This window comes from Papio anubis, chromosome 13 (genome assembly GCF_008728515.1).
Source record: "Papio anubis isolate 15944 chromosome 13, Panubis1.0, whole genome shotgun sequence".
In the NCBI taxonomy this organism is placed as follows: Eukaryota; Metazoa; Chordata; class Mammalia; order Primates; family Cercopithecidae; genus Papio; species Papio anubis.
In genome coordinates, this window is record NC_044988.1 from 105,972,282 (window position 1) to 105,995,162 (window position 22,881).

The 22,881-nt window shown below is 61.8% G+C and overlaps 1 protein-coding gene across 1 annotated transcript; it reads right to left on the reverse strand.

Annotated features, from left to right (window-relative positions):
* Positions 1-47: 47 nt before the first annotated feature.
* AGPAT2 (1-acylglycerol-3-phosphate O-acyltransferase 2) lies at positions 48-14,920 on the reverse strand. Its single transcript, XM_003911073.5, has 6 exons — positions 14,632-14,920; positions 4,147-4,280; positions 3,689-3,864; positions 3,358-3,453; positions 1,702-1,774; positions 48-839 (listed from the first exon to the last, which is right to left on the reverse strand). Exons 1-6 carry the CDS (start codon positions 14,811-14,813, stop codon positions 664-666), a joined length of 837 nt encoding a protein of 278 aa, XP_003911122.1. The 5' UTR covers positions 14,814-14,920; the 3' UTR covers positions 48-663.
* Between the last annotated feature and the right edge of the window lie 7,961 nt (positions 14,921-22,881).

Sequence of the window (22,881 nt, forward strand, 5' to 3'; positions counted from 1 at the left end):
ACCACCCTGGTCACCCTGCCCGCCCTGTGAGTGACCACAGCTGTCCAGCCACTTCCAAGAGTATGTTTATAAAAAAACAGCAACGGAGTACAATGCTGACTCCAGAGTCCTCCACGCCGGCAGGAGCAGCAGGTCCCACTTCCCGGCTCCCTGTGGCCCAGGGTGCCTGAGTCTGGGACTCCCAGCCCTCCAGGCGCCTTCTCTCCCTGAGAGCCTGATGCAGCTTGTGGGCTGGACCCTGGAGCCCGACTGCATCCGATTGGGTCCCAGGTGGCCACAGCAGAGGGCTCGGGCAGTGAACGTCGGGACTTGGGGTCCGCCCGTCTGCTCCTGGGCTATCCGGGGGCCTTGTGGCTCAGCCCACCTGCCGGCCACAGCCTCAGGCCTCATCCTCATCCTCATCATCCTAGCTCTGAGGTGCCGTGGGGGTGAGTCCCTGCCCTCGAGCCTAGGGAGGGTCCAGCTGATCCCCCTGCAGCGGACGCCGGGGCCCATGTCTGAGGCCAGTGACAGAAGGGACCTCCTGCTTCCAGGGCTGAATGAGAGCCGGGGGAGCCGGACACAGTGGTATTTGGAAGCCTGGGTGGGGGGTCCCCTCTGCCCATCCTCCAGCCATTGGCTTCCCACCTGCCCTCCCCAGGTCCTGCCCTGCCGTGGTCTCGGCTACTGGGCCGGCTGCACGCCAGGCCCCGCAGTGGCCCCGTTCTCCTGGGGGGTCTTGGAGATGTGGAGGAAGGTGGTCCTCATGGCCCGGTGGCAGGTGTCCACGAGTGCAGGGACATCCGCCTCGGTGAGGCCGCTGGTGGGGATGGCTTCCAACACCTGCACTGTGACTGTTCCTGCCGGGGGAGCAACAGACCTCAGTGGCCTGTGGGGAGCTGGGGCCCACCTCAGCCTGCTGCCCCGGCCTCACCTCTCCCCGGCTCCCCATAGCCACTCCCTGGGAAGCCCCTGAGGCCAGGCCAGGCTCTTCTCCTGGACTCCCTAGCCGTGGTGGGTTATTTTAATTGCAGTAATGTTGGTGCAGTAAAACCGATAGCTGCCTGGCCTTCATGCCACAGTTTCGACAAGTCTGTGCTCCCGTTACCGCCCCCAGAAAGCCCCCCTTCCCGATCGCCCCTGCCCCACCGCCTGGCCTCTGCACTCCATACGGGGGCTGTGGGAGAGATGAAGCTGGGTTCCCCCACTGCTTTCCAACTTTGACCCCACTGTCCCACCTGGGCACCAGGTACCCATGTTCTGGGAACTGGCTGGGAGGGGCAGAGGCTGTGAGCCTCGCCGCCTGTGCCCCTGGGTTGCCTGGGCTCCATCTACCCCATGCAGGCATCAGCCTGGACGCATGGGCTCAGAGGCCGCCCTTCAGCCCTGGAGGAGGCCGCCTCAAGGCCCCCAAGCTGTGTGCACAGCTGGGGTCCATCCGTGTGAAGCCGGGCATCCAGGCTACCCTCTTGGAGCCTCAGTTTCCTCATCTAAAAAATGGGCCCAGCACCACCCATCTCACAGGGCCACTGGGAAGGGTGACTGCCATGAGATCATGAAGCCCAGAGCCGGGACTCCAGCCTGAGTCACTCATTCGCCACATGGTTACCATGTGGCCATGCCACGGGTGCCACCCAGAAATGGGAACGATGAGGGGCCCGGGGCTCCGTGACCATAGGGTCAGGCAGGGCCTACACCCCGGGTGCACACATGTGGGGGTACCTGAGGTGAATAACTTCTTCTTGGTGTTGTAGAAGGAGGAGAAGGAGGAGTACACCACGGGGACGATGGGCACCTGTGGGCAGGGAGACACCAGGCTGAGGCAGCCCTGGGGACAGGCCAGGCACACCCCGGGCTGCATATGGTTGGGGAGCCCTGTCCTGTGGCCCACCTGCCCCTGCCTTCGCTGCTGCCATGGGTCCTTGTGGCTGTCCTGCCCTTGGGACCTGGGATACCTGTCCTGCTCTGGTTGGCCCAGAGTTGCAAAGCTCATCCTGCAAATCTCTACTTATCTCCTCTAGGAAACCCTCCTGAGCTAGCACTTATTTGTCTGGTTCACGCCTGTCCCCGTACTGGATGTGTAGCTAGCCAGTGGGGCAGGGCCCTGTCCAATGTAGGAGGAGGTTATGGCGCTCTTCCCTGCCCACGCCTCCCTCCCAGTCCTCTCTCCATCCCAGGAAGCTAGTGAGGGAGGCAGCTCTAGCCGGGGGAGGAGTGGAGCCTGCTGGTGTTCCTGGAAGCCACCGGGGTCAAATCCAAGGGCACTTGGGGGTGATCATTAACCTGAGGCAGCCAGGGAACCTCCAGGGGGCCGGCAAGTAGGCTGGGGACTGGAGGCAGGGAGGGAGGGGGCCAGCAGGTAGGTGGGGACTGGGAGCAGGGAGGGAGGGGGCCGGCAGGTAGGCTGGGGACTGGGAGCAGTCTCCTGGCTGCCGCCACCCCCAGCCTCTCCCATCACAGCCTCCCATCTCCCTCCTCTCCCAGAGCCGATCCAGCCGTCACTCCGCCCCCAAAGGGAAGTGACATCAGCCCCAGGCTGGGCAGGTGTGTCCTGCACCTGGGCAGGGCTGGGATCAGAGCCCAAAGATGCCCGCCCAGCCCAGTGCCTCCGGGGCTCCCCAGGCCTCACAGCCTTAGCTGGGAGCCTCCGGAAGGAGGGCCCCCTCCCACCCACCTTGCACAGGGTCAGGCACCGGGGGCCACTACAGGCCAGTGTGAGGGAAGGACCTGAGACCCCGGCCCTGAGTGAGACCCCACCCAGGTAGGGTAAAAGCTCCTTCTCCTGACGCAGCTCTCCCCAGCACAGCGGCAGGGACAGGACAGGTGCCGCGGGGTTGGCTATACCCTGGCCTCTCCCAGACACCCTAGGACGCGCTGCACCCCTGGAGGCTGGGGACCAGGAAGTCCAGAGTCTGCAGGTGCCGCTCACAATGAGCTCCACCCACCCCAAGCTTTGGCCCGACCCGCTGCTACACCAAAAGCCTGGCTTGTCCAGACCCACTGTCCATGCCCTGAAGCCCACCCCAGCCAGGCACGGGCCCAGAATGAGCCTCCTGAGAGCCTGGTGGGCAGAGGCCAGCGGCCCGGCTTCCCACCCCTCTACCTACCCAGCCTCACAGGCCACATCCTGGGTGCTCACCAACGGCAGCTGGTCACTCGGGGCTCTGTGTGGGCAAAAGGCCTAAGGGGCTGCCCTCCCTGGCCGGTCAGGGGGCAGGTGTGGGAAGGGGCAAGGAGGCCCTGTCCCCCAACTCAGTGGGAGGAGTCCCTTGCCTGCCAAGGGTCCTCAGCTTGGCGGGGTGGTCACCTCCTGCCTTAAGCCAGCCTGACCCCGCCTCCGCAGCCTGCACCCCCCCGGGAGGGCTGGGCTCGGCCTACCTGTGCCTGGACCGCCAGGTAGAAAGCGCCTTTCTTAAAAGGCAGCAGGTCCCCATTGTCGTTACGAGTACCCTCGGGGTAGATCCACACTTTGAGCTGCAGGGAGAAAAGGGCCTGGGCTGACCTCACGTCCAGGTCACCCCAGAAAGGCGGCGCTCCCTCCCCTCTGAAGAAGCCCCACTCTGTGAAGCAGCTGGCGTGGGACCTGATCTGAGGAGCAAGGATGATGTGGGGGTCTTTTTTCTGCCAAAACCAAGTCACAGGCTGGTCCCCGCCTGACCCCGCCCGGGCCCCACCCCGACCCCACCCAGCCCCGGCCCTGCACACTCACGTTCTCCCTGACCATGCGCTCGCCCAGGTCGGCCATCACCGTCATGGCAGTGCTAGAGCGCTGCCGGTTGATGAAGAAGACGCCCCCAAGATACATGATGAGGCCCACGGGGCCCAGGAAGAGCAGCTCCCGCTTGGCGATCTGCACACAGCGCTCCGGAAGGACCTCCATGAGGCCTGGGAGACATAGAGAGAGAGACAGGGAGAGGGGGAGACAGTCGCTGAGCACCCACAGACCTGCCTGGGGCCCTGCCTTCTCCCTGGCTACCTGGGCGGGTCGTGTGGCCTCCGAGCCTCTGTGTCCGGCCCTGAGGGAGGGACTGAGGCCAGGCTCGCCCAGGCACAGGCAGTGTCTTGTCCTCTGTGTCTTCGTCCTCGGGACCCCGCCCCAGCCCCGCACAGCCCCAGCTCAGCGGGCCCCACTCAGAACCCAGAAACTGCCCCGGATGCCCGGCCTACCCATCATGTCCAGGATGCTCTGGTGGTTGGAGACGATGACGCAGGGCCGGGCCTCCTGCAGCCTGTGCTGGTCCCGCACCTTGAAGCGGAGCCCGTAGAAGTACTTGAAGCTTCGCACGAACCAGCTGATGATGCTGCAGGGGAGGCCACCGTGAACACGGGCCCCGCAGATCCCGCAGCCGAGGCTGGGGCACAAAGGCCTGGGGGTGGGGTGCGGAGGCCAGGGAGGGGCCCTCCTGGCGCAGGGCAGGAGACCAGGAGACACACGGGAGGGAGCCCCTGAAGGGACAGAGTCCCGGGCCCAGCTCACCCACCTGGACGGCTGCCCTGCCTCCATCTCCCCAGCAACAGGGGAAAACCCAGAGCCTCTGGAACTCGGATGCTAGGAGGATGGGCAGGCGCCCACTTCCAAATCCACGTCCAGTCCTCAAACACCCCACAGGGGACCCAGCCGGAAAGGAAGCGGCACTGGCTCTCACGTCCACCATGAAGGACCCACGTCAGGGAGAGCAGCCTCTGCACCCCTGCAGAGGAGATGGGGCCCCACACACCCTGGGGAAGGTCACTGGCCCCTCAAGGCAGGGTCACATCAGGAATAAAGTGTCAGTGCCAGTGGACACCTCTGAAAGGTCCTCCAAAAGGCTCTTCCAGAAAACAGCCAAGACTGAGACCCTCTCTCACCCCCACCCTGCAGAATCAGGCCGGGTTCCCTTTCCCCATGCATAGGCGGCGGGGGGCTCGGGGCTTGTCTGAGTTCACACCAGGAGCAGGAACAGAGCAGGGTCCTGGCCACCTGAGCACCGGCCCCAGCAGCCCCTACTCTGGCAGGGGCCCAGCCCACTGGCAGCTGTCCTTGGAGCACCTGCGAACGTGAGGTCGCCTCGTCCAAGCAGCCCATCATGGTTGGGACCAGGGATGTCCAAGGGACACCCGAAGTCTCTGACCGGCTCCAAGCGCCCCAAGCCTGTGCCCTGCTGCGCTGCCAGGAAGCTCTGGGCATACCGCAGAGAGGGTACCTGACCATCACAGGGCAGCCAGCAGGGATGGAGCCAGGAGGACGGAGCTCACCCCAAAGCTCCAGCAGGGGTGGATGACCAGGGGCAAGGCTGTGCCAGCGCTGACCGGGGGGCTCCCAGTGCTGCTCCCCTCTCCACGCAGAGTAGTGCCCCCCGCCATTTGATCCCCCAACAGTCCTGAGGGCCCCCCGCTTTGTGCAGATGAGTCTGAGAAACTGCTCCAGGCCACAGAGCAGGGTTTCAAAGCCGAGGCCTCCTCTCAAAGCCACACTGGTGGGGATTTTTGTTGTTTTAATAGGGTCTTGCTCTGTCACCCAGGCTGGAGGGCAGTGTCACAATCTCGGTTCACTCCAGCCTCCACCTCCTGGGCTCCTCCCACCTCAGGCCGCTGACTAGCTTGGGACCACAGACATGTGCCACCACACCTGGCTAGTGTTTGTATTTTTGGTAGAGATGGGGTTTCACCATGTTGGCCAGGCTGGTCTCAAACTCCTAGGCTCAAGCAATCTGCCCATCTCGGCCTCCCAAAGTGCTGGGATTACAGGCCTGAGCCAACTCGCCTGCCTTTGTGGCTGGCCGGCGCTGGTGGCCTGCTCAGTCTCAGCACTTTTAGAGGCCGAGACGGGCAGATCACGCAGGTCAGGAGATCGGCACCATCCTGAGCTTAACACGGTGAACCCTCGCTTCAGGTAACACAGGGGTTCAGTTGCATGAAAGTGGCGGGCGCCAGGGGTTTTAGTTGCTGGGAGGCTGAGGCAGGAGAATGGCAACCTCGCCAGTGAGCCGAACCGCCACCGCACCCAGCCTGGGCGACAGAGGACGCCTCGAAAAAAAAAAAAAAAATCGTGGTAAAATACACGTAGCATAAAATGTATCTCCTTGGCCTTTTCTGGGTGCACGGTTCAGGCACTGGGCACATTTGGTGTCCTGCAGCCATCTCCTCCCTCGTCTCCAGAACTGTCCACCTTCCCCGGCTGACATCTGTTCCCATACGACACCAACCCCCCCATCCCCTCCCTGGTCCTGGCGCTCTGCCCTTCCATGTGTGAGCCCAGGCCTGTGGCAGCACCACCTCCGGCGGATGGGGCAACGCTCATGACCCCGGTTGCAGATGGGGAAACTGAGTCAAGGGGGGCCTAATGGTTAATTCTCATGATGAGTCCAGCCGTCCATCCCTGGACTTGGAAGCTTGGGGCCTCCTCAGATCTGCCCTCCTCAGCCAGCTCCGGAGACGTCTCTCCAGGCCATGCCGGCCACCGCCACCTCCCACCCAGAAGGCGTGCCCGGGCTGGCAGCACCCGCACGCTCAGGGGAACTGCAGGGCTGTTTTGCCTCCATACTCATCTGCACGATCCAGCTTCCCGGACCCCTGTGACGCTCCAAGACGATGAGGAGGCAATAGCTGGCAGTTCACCAACAGAAAACACGGAACTGTCTGCTGCTAGCAAGACGGTGGCGTCACCAATCAAAGAAATGCAAACGGAAACAAGAGACCGTCCTCATCCTTCCCCCCCAGCACAGATTAAAACGCCTGATAACAGGAGGTGCCAGCCAGGGCGTTGGGAACGGGCCCAGCACCTGGCAGGAGTGGGGAGTCGCACAGACACAGATGCTTCCAGAGGGCAGGTTGGCAGGCCCGGCCAGAGCCCTGAGGAAACCTGGCCCCTCTCCTCTCAGAATCTTCCAGGAATTCGCCTGACGCCCAGAGAAGCCTGGGGTGCTCAAGTGTGCGGTGAATTAGGAAAACCTGAAAATGCTTCAATGTCCGCCGGTAGGGAGAGGGAAAGTAAATTAGGGTCCGTTTCACAGCCAGCTGCGACAGAGGGAAAGAACAGGGCAGGTCCACGCTCACATCCTGTGAAGGACACGCGTAAGATTTCTAGCAGCAGCCAAGACGCACCTGCAATTCCAAAGCTAGCTGCCTGCAGAAGTCTCGGGTCACATCTGAAAGGGACAGTGGTTCCCTCTGGTAGTGACATTGGCCAGTTCCATCTTTTATCTACTTTTTTATTTTTGAGACAGGGTCTCACTCTGTCACCCAGATTGAAGGGCAGTGGTGTGATCTCAGCTCACTGCAACCTCCACCTCCCAGGCTCAAGCAATTCTCATGCCTCAGCCTCCCGAGTAGCTGGGATCACAGGCGTATGCCACCATGCCTGGCTAATTTTTTGTATTTTTAGTAGAGATGGGGGGTCTCACCATGTTGGCCAGGCTGGTCTTGAATTCCTGACCTCAAGTGATCTGCTCACCTCGGTCTCCCAAAGTGCTGAGATTACAAGCATGAGCCACCACACCCAGCCTTTTTTTTTTTTTTTTTTGAGACAGAGTCTCGTTCTGTCACCCAGGCTGGAGTGCAGTGGCACCATCTCGGCTCACTACAACCTCCGCCTCCTGGATTCAAGCAATTCTCCTGCCTCAGCCTCCAAGTAGCTAGGATTACAAGCACACGCCACCATGCCTGGCTAGTTTTTGTATGTTTAGTAGAGACGGGATTTCACCATGTTGGCCAGGCTGGTCTCAAACTTCTGACCTCAGGTGATTCTCCCGCCTCGGCCTCCCAAAGTGCTGGGATTACCGGCATGAGCCACCACAGCAGGTCAGCTGGTTTCTTAGTGTTGACAACTGCATCTTGGTGATGGAAGATATTAACAAGGGAGGACTGGTGAGGGCCATATGGAGTCCCCCTGTAATATCTCTGCAACTTCTCTGTAAATCTAAAATTATTAAAAAATGAGATGTCCATTTATTTTTTTTGAGACAGAGTCTTGCTGTCACCTAGGCTGGAGTGCAGTGGCGTGATCTCATCTCACTGCCATTTCCACCTCCCGGGTACAAGCAATTCTCCTGCCTCAGCCTAGCAAGTAGCTGGGACTACAGGTGTCCACCACTATGCCGGGCTAATTTTTGTATTTTTGGCAGAGATGGGGTTTCACCATGTTGGCCAGGCTGGTCTCAAACTCCTGACCTCGTGATCCGCCCGCCTCGGCCTCCCAAAGTGCTGGGATGACAGGAGTGAGCCAGGCACCCGGCCCTCTTCTGTTTTGATTGTGGTATAACATGCACCACTTAAACATTATCATTTTACCCGTTTCTCAGCGCATGGTTCCACGGCACTCAGCGCATCCCCTGCTGTGCGGTCAGCACCACTCTCCAGCTCTAAAACTTATTATTATTATTATTATTATTTTAAATATCTAGGCCGGGCGCGGTGGCTCAAGCCTGTAATCCCAGCACTTTGGGAGGCCGAGACGGGCGGATCACGAGGTCAGGAGATCGAGACCATCCTGGCTAACACGGTGAAACCTCATCTCTACTAAAAATACAAAAATCATTAGCCGGGCGAGGTGGCGGCGCCTGTAGTCCCAGCTACTCGGGAGGCTGAGGCAGGAGAATGGCGTGAACCCGGGAGGTGGAGCTTGCAGTGAGTCGATCGCGCCACTGCACTCCAGCCTGGGCCACAGAGCGAGACTCCGTCTCAAAAAAAAATAAATAAATAAATAAATAAATATCTAAGCTGCTTAGGGGATGGATCGTGCACTGATACTTCTCTCAACTGTGAAAGACACAGGTTACAAATCCCCGCCCAGCAGGCAGCACTGAGCAGACGCTCTGTCCTGCCGCCCACCACCGGCCCCTGGTCCTCAGGCCAGAAAGATGGACGGACGGAGGCTGCCCCAGGCCAGGAGGAGGCTGTGGCTCTCCAGAACTCTGCAGCCCATGGTGTGGCTGGGGAAGAAAAGTATACCCTGGAGGCAGAAGAAAGTCCAAGTTGTCCTCAAGGGGACAAAGGGCCACCTGCACCAGCCAGGTGGAGCCACTGCACTTCCTCCCCTAGTGTCCCATACATAGTTCAGAGCTCTCTGAAAGCTGGTGGGAAAGTATAGACTCTCACTTTAAAAGCAGTTCCTGGCTGGGCGAGGTGGCTCACGCCTGTAATCCCAGGACTGTGGGAGGCCGAGGCAGGCGGATCACCTGAGGTCAGGAGTTGAATCTGGCCAACATGGTGAGGTCTCAAGTAAAAAACGCAAGAATTAGCCAGGCTTGCCCAGGCCTGTCCCAGCTGTCGGGAGGCTGGGGGAGGACTTGAGGGTGAGGACAGTGGTGGGACCAGGCAGGCAGCAGGCGCAGGGTGGGCTGGAAGCAAAAGACATCTCAAAAAAAAAATCAAACATAGAGAGGAAGGGCCTGAACAAGCCACAGAAATGCAGCCCAAGGACACCCAGGGGACAGGCAAGAGAAAAAATAAGCCTTCTAGCTACAGAGACCCCTGTACTCACATGCAGCCAACAAAGGGTTCTACGTGAGTCACCCTTTCGTTCTGACGGTAACACCCCAGGGTAGGTACGATCATAACCCCCCTCTTCAGATGAGGAAGCCGAGGTTCAAGGTTCAGCAAAGTTAAGTGACTTCCCCAAGGCCACACAGCAGGGAAGCCAGAACAGGCCTGAGCGCTCCCTCGGAAACCTGCTTCTGAGCTGGCAGAGCCGTGCTGGGGCGGCGAGGGCCCCCATTAGGACTCTAGGAGCTGATCCTGAGGCTCCCTCCCTCCCCCAGGCTCTGCAGCCCCCTCAACCCCTCAGCAGGCTGGGAGCCTGCTCCGGCCTCCCCCAGCAGGAAGCTCAGAGTGGCCAGAGCAGCCACTGTCCCCAGGCTTCCCCGACCAGCTTGCCCAGCCCAGGTCCCGTCCTGGGCCAAACACCCTGCCTCACCCAAACTCTCCTCCCACCAACCACAGGGGGACGAGAGGCTGCCCTGTCCTTTCCCCAAAGCCTGGGGCACGTGTCGCTGTGCTGCTCCAGGACACAGCCACACGGACCCCAAGTCCAGGTCCTGGACTCCCTTCCTCCCCAGGGTACCCCAGCAGGGGCAAAGCCAAGGTCGCCGGAAGCCTGCAGCTTGGGGAACCCTGCTGGCCGCTGCCAGGCAGGTGACTTGTGCCAGCTTTGCCCAGCAAGGCAGGAGGCCCAGGAAGCAGCCCAGTGCCCAAAACCAAGCAAGGCTGAGCCCAGACTGGGCCCTTTGGGTGGCATTGGAGCAGCGGGCTCCTGCTGAGGGAAAGCCCAGGTCCTGCCCCAGTCTCTTTCAGGAGCCCTCAGACTGGAGCCTACCGGCCTTGAGCGAAGCGCCATAAGAGACCCCTCTGGGGTCTGTAGGAATCCAGCCTCCTCAGACCTGAGCTCAGCCCCCAGACACCTGGGCTGCTCCCACACCCAGGCTCTGGGCCAGACGGGGATTTGGATCCCATTTCCCTTTATCCCAGCTATGGCCTCGGGCAATGCACTTGACCACTCTATAAGGCCTGACACCCGGCGCACCCTCAGGCCAGGACAGGACCTCCACCAACAGTGGCTGTGACGAGGATGACACAGGAGGGAAAGAATCCAAAATGGGCAGGCCTGGGTGTGGTGGCTCACGCCTATGACCCCAGCACTTTGGGAGGCTGAGGCAGGTGGATCACTTGAGCCCAGGGGTTTGAGACCAACCTGGGCAACAGAGCGAGACCTTGTCTCAAAAAAAAAAAAAAAAAATCCAAAGTAAATCAAAGCGAAAGGCCCCTCAATGTGCCTAAGTCCCCGGTCCCACCAGCAGCGGGTTCAGGCAGCTGAGAGGCGGGTCTAGGTCAGGGCCCAGGCCATTGGCCAGGCTGTCCTCGTGGAAGGCCACTGGCTGACCCTTGCCCTGGTCCTGGGCTGGGACACTCCCAGGAGACCCAGCAGCCCTCTGAGCCAGGACTTGCCCATCCTCAGCTATGTGAGCTCATTCAGGGCAGCCTCCCCCCAACCCCCGGGACTCAATGGGGCCACACAGAGCCATCAAGGATGCTCCAGGGACGGGGCCCCAGTGAGGAATCTGGTGTTTTCTGACAAGTGTCATCCGAGCTGCAGCACAAGACAGGACGGGTCCATAGGGGTGGGGGGTCCAGCCCACACAAACACCTGGATGTGGGCGGTCCCCAATGACTCCTCAAAGGGGATGTGTGGGAGTGCAGGTATGGCGGGCTGGAAGGAGGTAGGGCCAGAGAAGCCCTCCCATCCCTCAATCAGGACAGCGCCAATTTCTGGGCCTGCAGAGAGACACCTGGAGAGCTCTGGAGAACCAAGGTCACAGTCTCCCTTGGGACTAAGACCCCAGTGCTGCGGTGACACAGGGCTCCCCGATGGCACTGTCCCCACCGGACATCTGTCAGGGGACCCAGGACTGTGCACTGGCCGGCAAATCTGGACCAAACCTTGCCCGACATCCCAAGTCCCCTGTGCGTTCTTCCCACACTGGGCGTGTGGCGTGGGCACCTGCTCCACGGGACAGGAGCCGCCGTGCAGCCAGGAGCTGTCACGACCACTAGGTCCTGACCTCCGGATACCAGCAGAGCATGGGGTTCAATTCGGGGAGCATCCTTAAGAGGAAGGGCACCCCTTTTCTCTCTAGGACGCTGAAAATGGTAGGAACATAGGTCAAAGGAGCCGGAAACTAACTGCTGTGTCCCTAGGCTGCCCATCTGGTCTGCTTTTCTGCATGAAAAAGTAAACTTCTCTGTGGGTTAAGCTGCCGTCTTCAGGGTTTTCTGATCCTGTAGCTGGACCCAGCTGTAGGACACAGAGGGGCTCTGGGCTTTGCTTTCCTCTGTTGAATGGATGTACCAGGGCATCGGCCCCCAGTGAGGAAACCTGCCCTGCAGCTCCACCCTAACTGTGCACACAGGGAAGGGCTCGGGGGCACCCCTGCCTGGGAGGGGTCCATGGTCTCGGCCCCAAGCCCGGTGGGAGCAAAGGCTGCCTCAGCGGTTCTAGTCCCATCACCGACCCTCACATGCTTAGACCTACAGTGTGAACAGCGGGGGGCTCTTGGGTGCCGCCTAGAACCACGTGGGGAGGGGCTGGGCCTCAGCCAGGGCAGCCATTGCTCAGGGGCAAGACGGAGCATCCCTCCCAGAGCTCAGGCCTGCCACAGGGCTGCCCCGACGGCACCAAGCGCTGGGCTGGGAACGGGGGGAAAGGGAAAAGCAGGTACTCTGGAGTCACTGTCAGTGGGTTCGAACCCCAGTTCCACCCCGTCCTGGCTTGGGCACCCTGCCCCAGTTTCAAGTTGCTTATCTCAGCCTCAGTGTCCTTATTTGTAACACGGAGCACATGCGAATCCGTGTTCCCGAGACTGGAGACACCGGTGGCGCACAGCAGCAACAGAGGCCAAGTATCCCCTCCCTCCCTTCCAGCCCCCCGGGTCCCTTCCCTGGCGTGACAAAGCGCCTCCTGTTCATCTGCCTTTCTCGCCCCTCCCGACGGCCCCCACGGAGTGAATGCATGTTCACAACAGCCCCACTCTTAGCCATTGCTGGGAGTCTTGGGAGCCCGTGCAGAGGTGTGGGGAAGGCAGCCATGGAGCCCCAGGCCTCTCCTCCAGACTGCCCCGCCCTCCGGCCCTCCCTTCTCTTCAGGGACCAAAGCCGGAACAAAGCACCTGCTGTTAGCAGCCAGTGTCCCAGAAGCCACTAGTCCACAGGCCTGAGCCTGGGTGCTGCCCTGGAGAGGTACGGGTGGCAGAAGGGTCCCATCCAAGCACCATGAGAGGCCCCAGGTGCCGACGACACCCGGATTAGTCAGAATCTCCAGGCTGAGATGGGGACAGGGCCGAGTGGGCGAGTGGGGCAGCAGGGCCAGTGCCAGCCAGCGCAGCCAGCCAGGTCCATAGAAAGGGCAGCGGGTGAACTGCGACTTGGCCCCTGGGAAACATCCATGAAGTTCAGGCAGAGGCCCCTGCAGAGCAAGCCAGGCTCTCACACCAGGAGGGTGCCGATGAAGAGGCCCATGGCCTGGGGCCTAGCTCAGTAGTGAGGTCTGCTCCAGGGTCTCCTAAGTCAGGTGCACTGTCACTTCTGCTAAAAGAACAGGACTCTGTCCCCTGTCTGTCCGCACCCCAGGACACACCCGGCCCAGGATGCCCTGCTGGCGTCAGAACCACACATGCCATTTCCTCGGGGTGGGGGGCACCCCCCCAAGGAACCCATAGACTGGCCCCTCCTCAGCTGGGAAAGCTGCACCCTCGCTCCTACTCTGAATCACCCCAGGGGCTGAGGGGGGCCCTGCCCACAGGGGATCCCAGGGCCAGAACCACAGGTGAGGCCTTCAGATATTCCAGCACAGGTGCCCAGAGCCCAGCCCCCAGGAACTCCCTGTTGCTGGAAACTGCCCTTCCTCCCTGAAGGGCGCTCCACTGGGGAAGTCGGCGCCAGTCACCACCTGGGCCAGCCCTGGAGGGTGCGCTCCCCGGGACCCCGGCCTGGGCTACCCGGCCCACATCAGCACCGGTCACACACATGTCCGGCTGAGCAGCTACCAGGCCCTTCTCGGACTCTCCATGCTCACCATCAGCCCCAGGGTCTTTCTTCATATTCCTGGAGCTTCTGGGGCTCCGTGGGAAGCCATGGTGGGGGGGGGGGGGGCGGTCCCTGAATGTAGGCCTGTTCCAGAAGCCTCAGCACCCTCCCAGGACTGGCAAGGACAGCGAGTGTGGGGAGCTGGCAAACCCTCACCCACTGCCCCTGGAGCCACGGGGAAGGGGGCCTCTGGGGCCGCAATGCCCCCACCTCAGGCCATTGCAAAAGCCACTGGCTGGGCAGTCCAAACAGGGCAGAGAGAAATGTAGCAACAGCCTGGGGATGGCTAACAGGGAGAGGGGGCAGGCAAAAGCCTTCTCCGGCAGCCAGCCCGCCCAGGAGCAGCCAGCCCCCGCCATCCTTGGCAGCCCAGTCTGAACTCTGGCCCCCAACCCCAGCCTGGCAAAAGCAAACTCCCACCTTCTGGAAGGTGTCCAGGGGAACATTTCAGCCCCGCCAAACCCTAGTCCTAACTCTTCCTTCGCTTCGCGTGGAAGCTGGACCCCCAGAGCTGGAGGCCAGCGTCGCGCTCCCCAGCATGGAAGCAGGTCCCCTCCGGGTCCCCCACCTCCCTGCGAAGAAGAAGGGGAGAGAGGGGAACCCGCCTCACAGGTGCGCCCATCACCAGGCCGACGGGCAGGAGGGCGTCGGAGGGAGGATGAGGGGCGCCCCACGCCGCCGTGCGCCCCAGTGAATGGCCCTGGGGCAAGTCCCCGCAGCCCCGGCCTCGGTTTCCCCGCTCAGGAAGCAGGGCTGAGCCTCTCCCAGCGCGGCCCGGCCCCCTTGCTCTCCGAAAGCCGCTCCGCCCCCGGAACCCCACGCCGGACTACAGGGACGCGGCGGAGGCCGAAACCGGTGTAGACGCCCGGGGCCAGGGCCGCGGGGGGGGTGCTGGGCACTGTGACGCCGGCTCCGGGACCCCCTCCCTCCGGGACCCCCTCCCGTGCCCGCCGCCGGCCCAGGCGCGCTCTCCCCGGAGCCTCGGAGCGGAGCGGGGCGGGCCGGGCGGGGCAGGAAGGAGGGAAACCCAGAAGAAAGTTAGGGAAGCGGAAGCGGCGCGGCGGTTCCCCGGCCCCTCCCGGCGGCCCCCGGCCTTGCCTCATGTTCTCCACCGTCCGGCCGCCGTGGCGCAGCAGGCAGACGAGCGAGGCCACGGCGGACATCGCGAAGCACAGCGCGCAGTACAGGGCGACCTTGGCGTAGAACTCGGCCGCGCGGCTCAGCTGCACCAGCAGCAACAGCAACAGCAGCGCCGCGGCCAGACACGGCCACAGCTCCATGGCCCGGCCCGGCCCGGCGCCCGACGGCGCGGCCCCGCTCACTCCGGCTCCTGCTCCCGCTCCTCCCCGGCGCGCTCAGGCCCCTTATTGCGAGGGCGGCGCGGCGGGGCGGGGCGCGGGGTGGGGCGAGGAGCGCGCGGCAGGGAAGGGCTAGGTGAGGCGCCCCGCCCTGACACTGTCCCCAACCACGCCCCGACACGGCCCTCTCACCAGGCCCCGCCCAGACACGGCCCCCCAGCCCCGCCCGACATTGTCCCCAACCCCGCCCAGACACGGCCCCCCCGTTCCCGCCCTGGGTCACCCGGCCCGTCCCTCCACGGTCTCTCCCCGCAGCCCACTGCCAGGTCACCGAGGCTCTGACGCTCTGCTCCCACCCTCCCGGTCCCACGGGACCCCCCCATCCTGGCTTCCCGGACGCTCAGTCTGTGGCGCTGACCCCCACGGTCTGGGCCTCCTGCCCCGCCCGGTGCCCCCTCGCCCCGCTGCCGGGGCAGCCACAGGCTCCTGCGCCCAGAACCACAGCTCCCCAAGGGCGCAAAGGCAGCGGGGACGCGACCGCCCGTGCCAGGCCGGTGGTCACGCAAAGGGCCGCTCGAACCGCCCCCGAGTGACCAGTGGCCACCTGGCCGAAGGCCTGGCTCTTAGGGTGCCCTCGGGCCCCTGTGGGAAGACTCTTGGAGGCGGGCAGGCAAACTGGGGCGTTTCTGCGCGGGGCTGGGATGCCCCACACTGGGTACCAGAAGTAGCCTTGTCACCAGGGACGCTCCCGGGGCAGGCAAGGTGGGTGTCAGGTGGCAGCGTTCACATCCGCTTGGCAGCACGGCCAGCGTGGCGGGGCAAGGTGCGGCTGGGACAAGGGCGGCAGTCACCTGGCCCAGCCCCCACCTGGCGTCCCATCTCAGGGAGCAGATAGAGATTGAAAAGCAGTTTCCTGGCCGGGCGTGGTGGCTCACGCCTGTAATTCCAGCACTTTGGGAGGCCGAGGAGTGCGGATCATGAGGTCAGGAGATCGAGACCATCCTGGCTAACACGGTGAAACCCCGTCTCTACTAAGAAATACAAAAAACTATCCGGGCGAGGTGGCGGGCACCTGTAGTCCCAGCTACTCGGGAGGCTGAGGCCGGAGAATGGCGTGAACCCAGGAGGCGGAGCTTGCAGTGAGCTGAGATCCGGCCACTGCACTCTAGCCTGGGCTACAGAGCCAGACTCCGTCTCAAAAAAAACAAAAAAAAACAAAAAACATTTCCCTGAATATTGTAACCACCCCCCGCAAACTGTGCTGAGACAATGACAAATACAGAAACTGCTCTTCAAATGAATGGGGAACTGCAGTCCTGAAGGACGTGGGGTCTCGCTGCCTGGGCTCAGCAGCCCCTGCCCAGGTGGTCCCAGCTTTTCTTGAAAATGGAGATGCATCCTTTTGGCTGTAAGGCCTGTGGGCATCTTACAGCAAAACCCAGGAGAGCATTCTCCAGCCCGATCTCCTTCCAGATTCATTTGGGCTTCATCTGGAATCAGCTTGGAGGGCCTGGTTTGACCTAATTCCACTCTTGGAGCCGGAACTGCGCACCCCACAGCCCGGAGGTCTGAGAGCTCCGCTGCTGTGCCTGGGAGGTTGAGAGGTGGCTGCTGAGGGCTGCGGGGCTTTCACCTCCCAGGGCAGATGTGGTGGGTGCACCCTGCAGCCAGGAGTGCCACTGCTGGAAGCTGGGGGATGTGGGGGTGGGGGCTGAGGTCCCAAGTGGATTTCCTGGACGGGTGGAGCTTCACAGCACCTTCAGCTGGAGGCTCTGTCCCGAGCCTCCCAGGTCCCGAGTAGGTTGTACCCTGGCTGTGGACTCCAGTCCTCACAACCCTCAGGCCTGTCCAGGGGCTTTACGTGCCAGCCCCCTTCTTGTCCTTTACCTCCCAGCCCACTGACCATTCCAGGGTGGCCGCCATCTTCCCGCACCCCCGGGTGGCTGTGTGTGTGTTGGACGCCTCTCCCTCCTCTCCTCCGCCTGGCATGGAGCCCGTGGGGCCTCGTGTGTTTTGTGCACCGTGTATGACCAGCACTCAGGCCAATGCCTGGCACATAGCAGGTACGCGGCACACTTTCCATAGCAGCAAATGCATCCCCATTTTACAGAGGGAAAACAGGCTCTCAAGGGTGAACACCAGACAGCCGGGACCGACTGGTGGAAAGAGGAAAAGAGCGAAGGCTCCTGCCATGGCTGGCGGGAGCAGCGCCAGGGCAGCACACGGTGACTCTGTTGCCTCTCCAGACAAGTGCAGTTTTGCCCACTGCTCTCCTGAAGAGGATGTGACCCAATTTCACCTCCTCCCTCTTCTCTGCACCTTGCAGAAGGGTTGAGAGAAACGTCCAATTTTCCTCCAACAAGATCCGAGAGGAGGCGGGCTGGGGACTCAGGGAGTGATGAGGAAATATTTTGTATTTTAATATAATGCCACATCTGGGAAGCTAACACATTCTTTGTTTCTAGAAGTAAAGCTCCAACGAATCTTATGGGCTGGCAGAGATGCCAAGAAAAGATATTTTCTTTTCTTTTTTTTTTTTTTTGAGACGGAGTCTCGCTCCGTCACCCTGGCTGGAGTGCAGTGGCGTGATCTCAGTTCACTGCAAGCTCCACCCCCTGGGTTCAAGCAATTCTCCTACCTCAACCACTTGAGTAGCTGGGATTACAAGCACCCGACACCACACCCAGAGATGGGGTTTTATCATGTTGGCCAGGCTGGTCTCAAACTCCCGACCTCAAGTAATCCAACAGCTTCGGCCTCCCAAAGTGCTGGGATTACAGATGTGAGCCACCTTGCCCGGCCTAGAAAAGAGATTTTCTCTAAAATGAGTGCTTCTCTCCTAGGGAGGGCTGGCATGGGCTCTGCTGGGTTTATCCCAAGGGTGTCGTGAGGGACTGGGAGCCTGGTTCTGTTGTGTAGGGATGGCCAGCGGCCTGTCTGACCCTTGAGATGCCCTCAGCTACCAGGGGCAGGGGGTGCTGGGCTGGTGGTGGCCATGCGGCTGTACCCGCCCAAGGACAGCTGAGAGTCCTCCTGGGCATTTACTGGGACCCAGCCAGACAGTGCATGACACCAGGTGACAGTGAGAGCTGAGCTGGCTCCCGGGGAGCCCACAGCCCAGGAGCGGGTGAGGACGGAAGGACCAGCCAAGCCTCTCCAATTCCAGGAAGCAGAGATGAAGCCAGCGCTGTGTGGCCCAGGAAGGACTGGCGGAGCAGGGCAGCCAGGCTTTGAAGACCAGTCCATCTGGCTTTACACCCTGAATTAGCCAAAGCATCAGAGCCTCGGTTTCCTCATCTGTAAAGTGGAGACGCGACGCTCACTGTGCCCAGTGTGTGACCGGAGGCAGCCTCTGCGCCGGCAGGGCTCGTGGCCCTGACGAGGCCTCTCCCCAAAGACTTGTCCCGGAGAGACACCGGGACGAGAGCCAGGGAAGGGGAGAGGCTCTTGGTAGCTGGAGACACTGGGACGTGTGGCCAGGGGGCAGCCACAGCACAGCTGGGCCTCGGGATGGTCTCCTCAGGGGCTCCCTCCTTCCGGGGAGGACACCAGAGCCAGGCCTGGAGGCTGGACGGAAAGGCCGGGCTGTGCCGGGATCTCAGCCTGCACAGAGCGACTGAGGTCCAAGCCGGGCATGCCTGGGGCTCTCGGGCAGAGTGTACCCGGGCCGGCGGGTTGTCCGGCCCCTGGTGGGTGTGCTGGGCGCAGTGCCATTCCCACCACCTGTAAATAAAGCAGCCTGTGAATCTTTCATGGGCTTGTGCTTAAAAATAGATGAGGTGAGCCCTCTGGGCTGGCTGCCCGGGCCTCTGCAGCAGGCGGGGCGGTCCACACTCTCCCCTGGGAGTCAGGGAGGGCGGGTGAGAGCCCCGAGGGGCGCTGGCCAGGGCACGTGGGACCTGGGGACATGTGGCCCCAGAAGTGGGAGCCAACAGGAGGTCACGCCTTTGGATGTCCCATCCGGAGCATTTAGATCCCAGGCTGGGGTGGGGGTGAGGGGCAGAGTGTACCCCACAGGGTCCTTCTCCTGCCAGGAGGATGTCTGGGCTGGGAGACAGAGGACAGAGGTGGATGGAGAGGACAGGGACGGGAGGCATCAGGAGACATAAGGGAGGAGACGGCCCAGGGAGGAGGGGCCCACGCTGCAGTAGCCCTTCCCTGCCCAGAGCAACTGTGCCCTATGCACAGCCTCTCGCACCCGAGACACCCGTGTCTAAGTGGTGCATCTGAGGAACAGGGAGCTGGGGCAAGTTGGGCTACGCAGCAGGAAGCACCAGAGCAGACGCAGAGCTCCGGCCTCTGACACTGCCATGGCTGGAGCTCACACAGGACCAGGGAGGCCCAGAGGGTGGGGTGTGCATGGGTCCCAGTCCGAGAGAGGGGTGTGGTGCAGGGCTGAAGAGCCCAAGGTCAGGGTCAGGCAGCCCAACCCAGCCAGGAGACCCTGGGTGACCTCGGATTGACCCTGCCTCTCTAGGCGTCAGTTTCCCTTTCGTGCAGGGGGTGTGTGATGATTCAGTGGGACCGAGGCTCAGGACGGCCCAGGCCAGCCCAAGCAAGGCAGGGACGAAGGCCTAGCCACCAGCCTCGGCCTTACCCATGGCTTTTTACTCACTGCTGAGAGTGACATCCAGTCAGGCCCAGGGCCTCCAAGACCCCTCCTCTCGCATCTTCCCTAGGGCACAGGACGGAAGCAAGTGCCCCAGAGAAGGCCGGGCGCGGTGGCTCAAGCCTGTAATCCCAGCACTTTGGGAGGCCGAGACGGGTGGATCACGAGGTCAGGAGATCGAGACCATCCTGGCTAACACGGTGAAACCCCGTCTCTACTATAAAATACAAAAAACTAGCCGGGCGAGGTGGCGGGCGCCTGTAGTCCCAGCTACTCTGGAGGCTGAGGCAGGAGAATGGCGTGAACCCGGGAGGCGGAGCTTGTAGTGAGCTGAGATCTGGCCACTGCACTCCAGCCTGGGCGACAGAGCGAGACTCCGTCTCAAAAAAAATCAAAAAAAAACAAAAAAACAAGTGCCCCAGAGAATGGGCTGTTCAGGAGCCCCCTCCACTGCCAAGGCCGCCCCACCTGCCACAGTGGGCTCTGCTCCCTGAGCCCCTCCCAGGGCCTCCCGGCTGTGGGCGGGGCTTGGAGCAGCTGATCCCCCCCTGGGGCAGAGGGGCCCAGGTCCCAACCCCAGCAAGCTGGGGCAGGGAGGCCTGGGCTGCAGTCAGCTCCTCCCTTCACCCTTCCCCCGAATACCTCCAGAGCACCCATTTCCCGCCTGCGGTGGTGTCCAAGGGCTTGGCTCTTGCAGGGTGGCCTTGGCTCTGGCCCTGCGCCCTGCCCATGACGTGGTCGGAAGGCCCTTTGGCAGCACCGGTCCAAACCTTAGCAAACCCAGCTGGGGGCTCAGACTCGCCCCCCAATTTCGGCAGTGATTTCACCTTTCCACAGGATCATCCTCTTGGCAAGATGAGGCTGAGGCTGGGGGTTAGGGGCTCAGCATCACAGTCAAAGCCGAGGCCTGAGTGCCACAGGCTGTGACCTGGGCAGGTCCCTTCTCCTCTGAGGGCCGCAGTCCCCTCTTCCACCAAATGAGAGAAACAGCAAGACCTCAACAAAGGGCCATCAGGTGCCAGACGAGGCTGCAGTCTCCTTCGGTGAAGTGTCCGAGGGCTGGCTCTGGCACCTGCAGGGTCTCCCAACGCCGGATCCTTCTCAGGCTGAGTGCCGCACTCTCGGTCACCTGGGTGGTGCACACAGTTTCCAGGGAGTCCAGGCAGCCCCCAGTGGACCTAGTGTCTGTGTCCTCCTCTGAACCATGCCAGGCCTGGGCCGTGGGAATCTGTGCTGCCGTGTGGGGCAGGGGCCTGTGTCCTGGGGCCATGCCAGGCCTGTGCTCCTGTGGGCAGAGGCAGGCGGGCTTCCCTCCCCACCCGACTGCCCACCCAGGGGTTCGCTTCCAGCACCTCTTCTCTGCTCCTGGCCCACGGCAGGTGCCCCATGGCAGGTGCCCCATTGGTGAGCGAATGTGTGACTGAAGGAGGGAGGAATCTGCCCCTCCGATCCCAGCGGCAGTGTGGACTGTGCGGAGTCTGGAGCCCTCAGTCGTCAGGGGCCACCTGGTAAGCGACTCACCAAGAGCCTCTGGACGTCCCAGGAAGGAGCGGCCTTCTGGGATGGCGGGTGGGCTTCAGCCAGGGCCAGGGGGCAGCCTCCAATATCCAGACACGGCAATGACTGGGCCCCAGTGAGGCAGGAGAAGAGGGTCTGGAGCCTGGGAACCTAAGTCCGATTGACACCACTTCCTAGAACGAAATCAAATGGAAACACATCAGCTACGACAGGAAATAGCCTCTCCGTTTACATAGGGCATAGACCAAGTAACCAATGGAAGCCTCTGGAGCGTCTTTAGACCCCAGGCAGTTCTGTAACAGGGCTCCCGAGCCTCTGTGCTCAGCCCCGCTCCCACTGTGGAGTGTGCGTTCATGTTCAATACATCTCTGCCTTTACTGCATCCGTCTTCCGTTGCTTTGTGCATTTTGTCCAATTCTTTGTTCATGACGCCAAGAACCTGGACACCCTCTGCCGGACATGAGGCTGTGCTGACCTGCCCTCGGCTCAGCCGGTGTCTGCCCCACACTCTCCATTTTCTTTTCCATCCCAGAAGGTTGGGGTGTCTGAGCCGAGGTGGAATTCCCAGTGGAGTTGTGACTTAAATGTAATCAAGGAAACTCCAGCAGGAGTCCAGAGGCCACAGTGAGGGCAGGTGCACGGCAGGCAGGGAGAGAGGGAGGGCAGGACCTGGGTAAGGAGGGAGCCAGAGGAGCTGCCCCGGGTGCCCAGCCCGGCTGTGCAGGTTGTGCACTGCACAAGCCTAGAGGGTGTCAGCAACACTAACTACAACTGCAGCTGTGCCTTCCAGAGCAGAGGACACAGGGCACTGGCCTTTGACCCGTACCACGCCCCTCACCACCCCAAGGCCTCAGCACAAGAGCCCTGAGTGCAGGTGTGTGGGTCAGGTCCTCTCGTCTCTGGGTAAGAGGTGAGGGTTAAGGTCCAGCAGCTCAGCCCTCCAGCTCCCACCCTCCCCGCCCTGCCACATCCAGCCTGAGTCACAGCCCTGCCTGAGTCACAGCCTTGGGCAGGCGTGGCAGATAGTGGCCATCCCTGCTGAGCTAGCTGCAGCCCTTCCTGCTCCTGGGAGCCGCCTTCCAAAAGCCTGCAGGTCACCTACTCCTGGCAAGGTTGCCAGATTTAGAAAACAAAACAAAAACCCAGGGCTCAGGTTAGATCTGCACTTCAGGTAGGCAAGGAAGGATATTTTGGCATAAACATGTCCCGTGTAATATGGGGACTTACTTATACTAAAAAGTGTTATTTGTTGTTTATCTGAAACTCAGATCTAATACAGGGTGTCCTGTATTTCAGCTGGCGACCCCTTCCCCAGCCTAGGGCCAAGTCCCCCAAGGCCACCCCTGGATTCTCCCCCAGGCCTCTGCGAAGGGCTGGGCGGCACTGCCCTCTGGTGGACAGGCCTGGGGGTAGGGGTGCGGTGGGGCGGAGGCAGCACCAGGCCACAGGGCAGAGGGATGGAGGGAGGACGGGGGAGCCCACAGGAGGTCACGGCTTTAGATCTACCATCCTGGATCCTTAAAGCGTCCCCAGGGGCACTTGCCACTTGCTGTACAACAACCTTCCGCACAATCCCAGAGTCCTCTGATGAGCGCTGGGCCGGGCGGGTACCACCCCAGGAATCCGGGGCCCCCCCAAAGCTCAGCAGCGCCAGGCGGGAGCCTCCCAGCCCCACCCACAGGGTGCGTCCTCCAAGCGGTGGGTGCCCCTGGGCCACTAGTGGGAACCAGCATGGAGCGGCTCTGAGACTGCGGCTCTGCCCGCATGACTGGAACTGCACAGGCGCCTGTGGGCATTTGGGGTGCACTAAAGTTCCTCCCCCTCTGCAAGTCCACCCATCCTAGTTTCTGGGCTTGGGGAATTAGTTTTCCCTCCCTCCCTCCTGCCCTGCCTTCTCTCCCTTTCTCCTTCCCCATTCCTTCA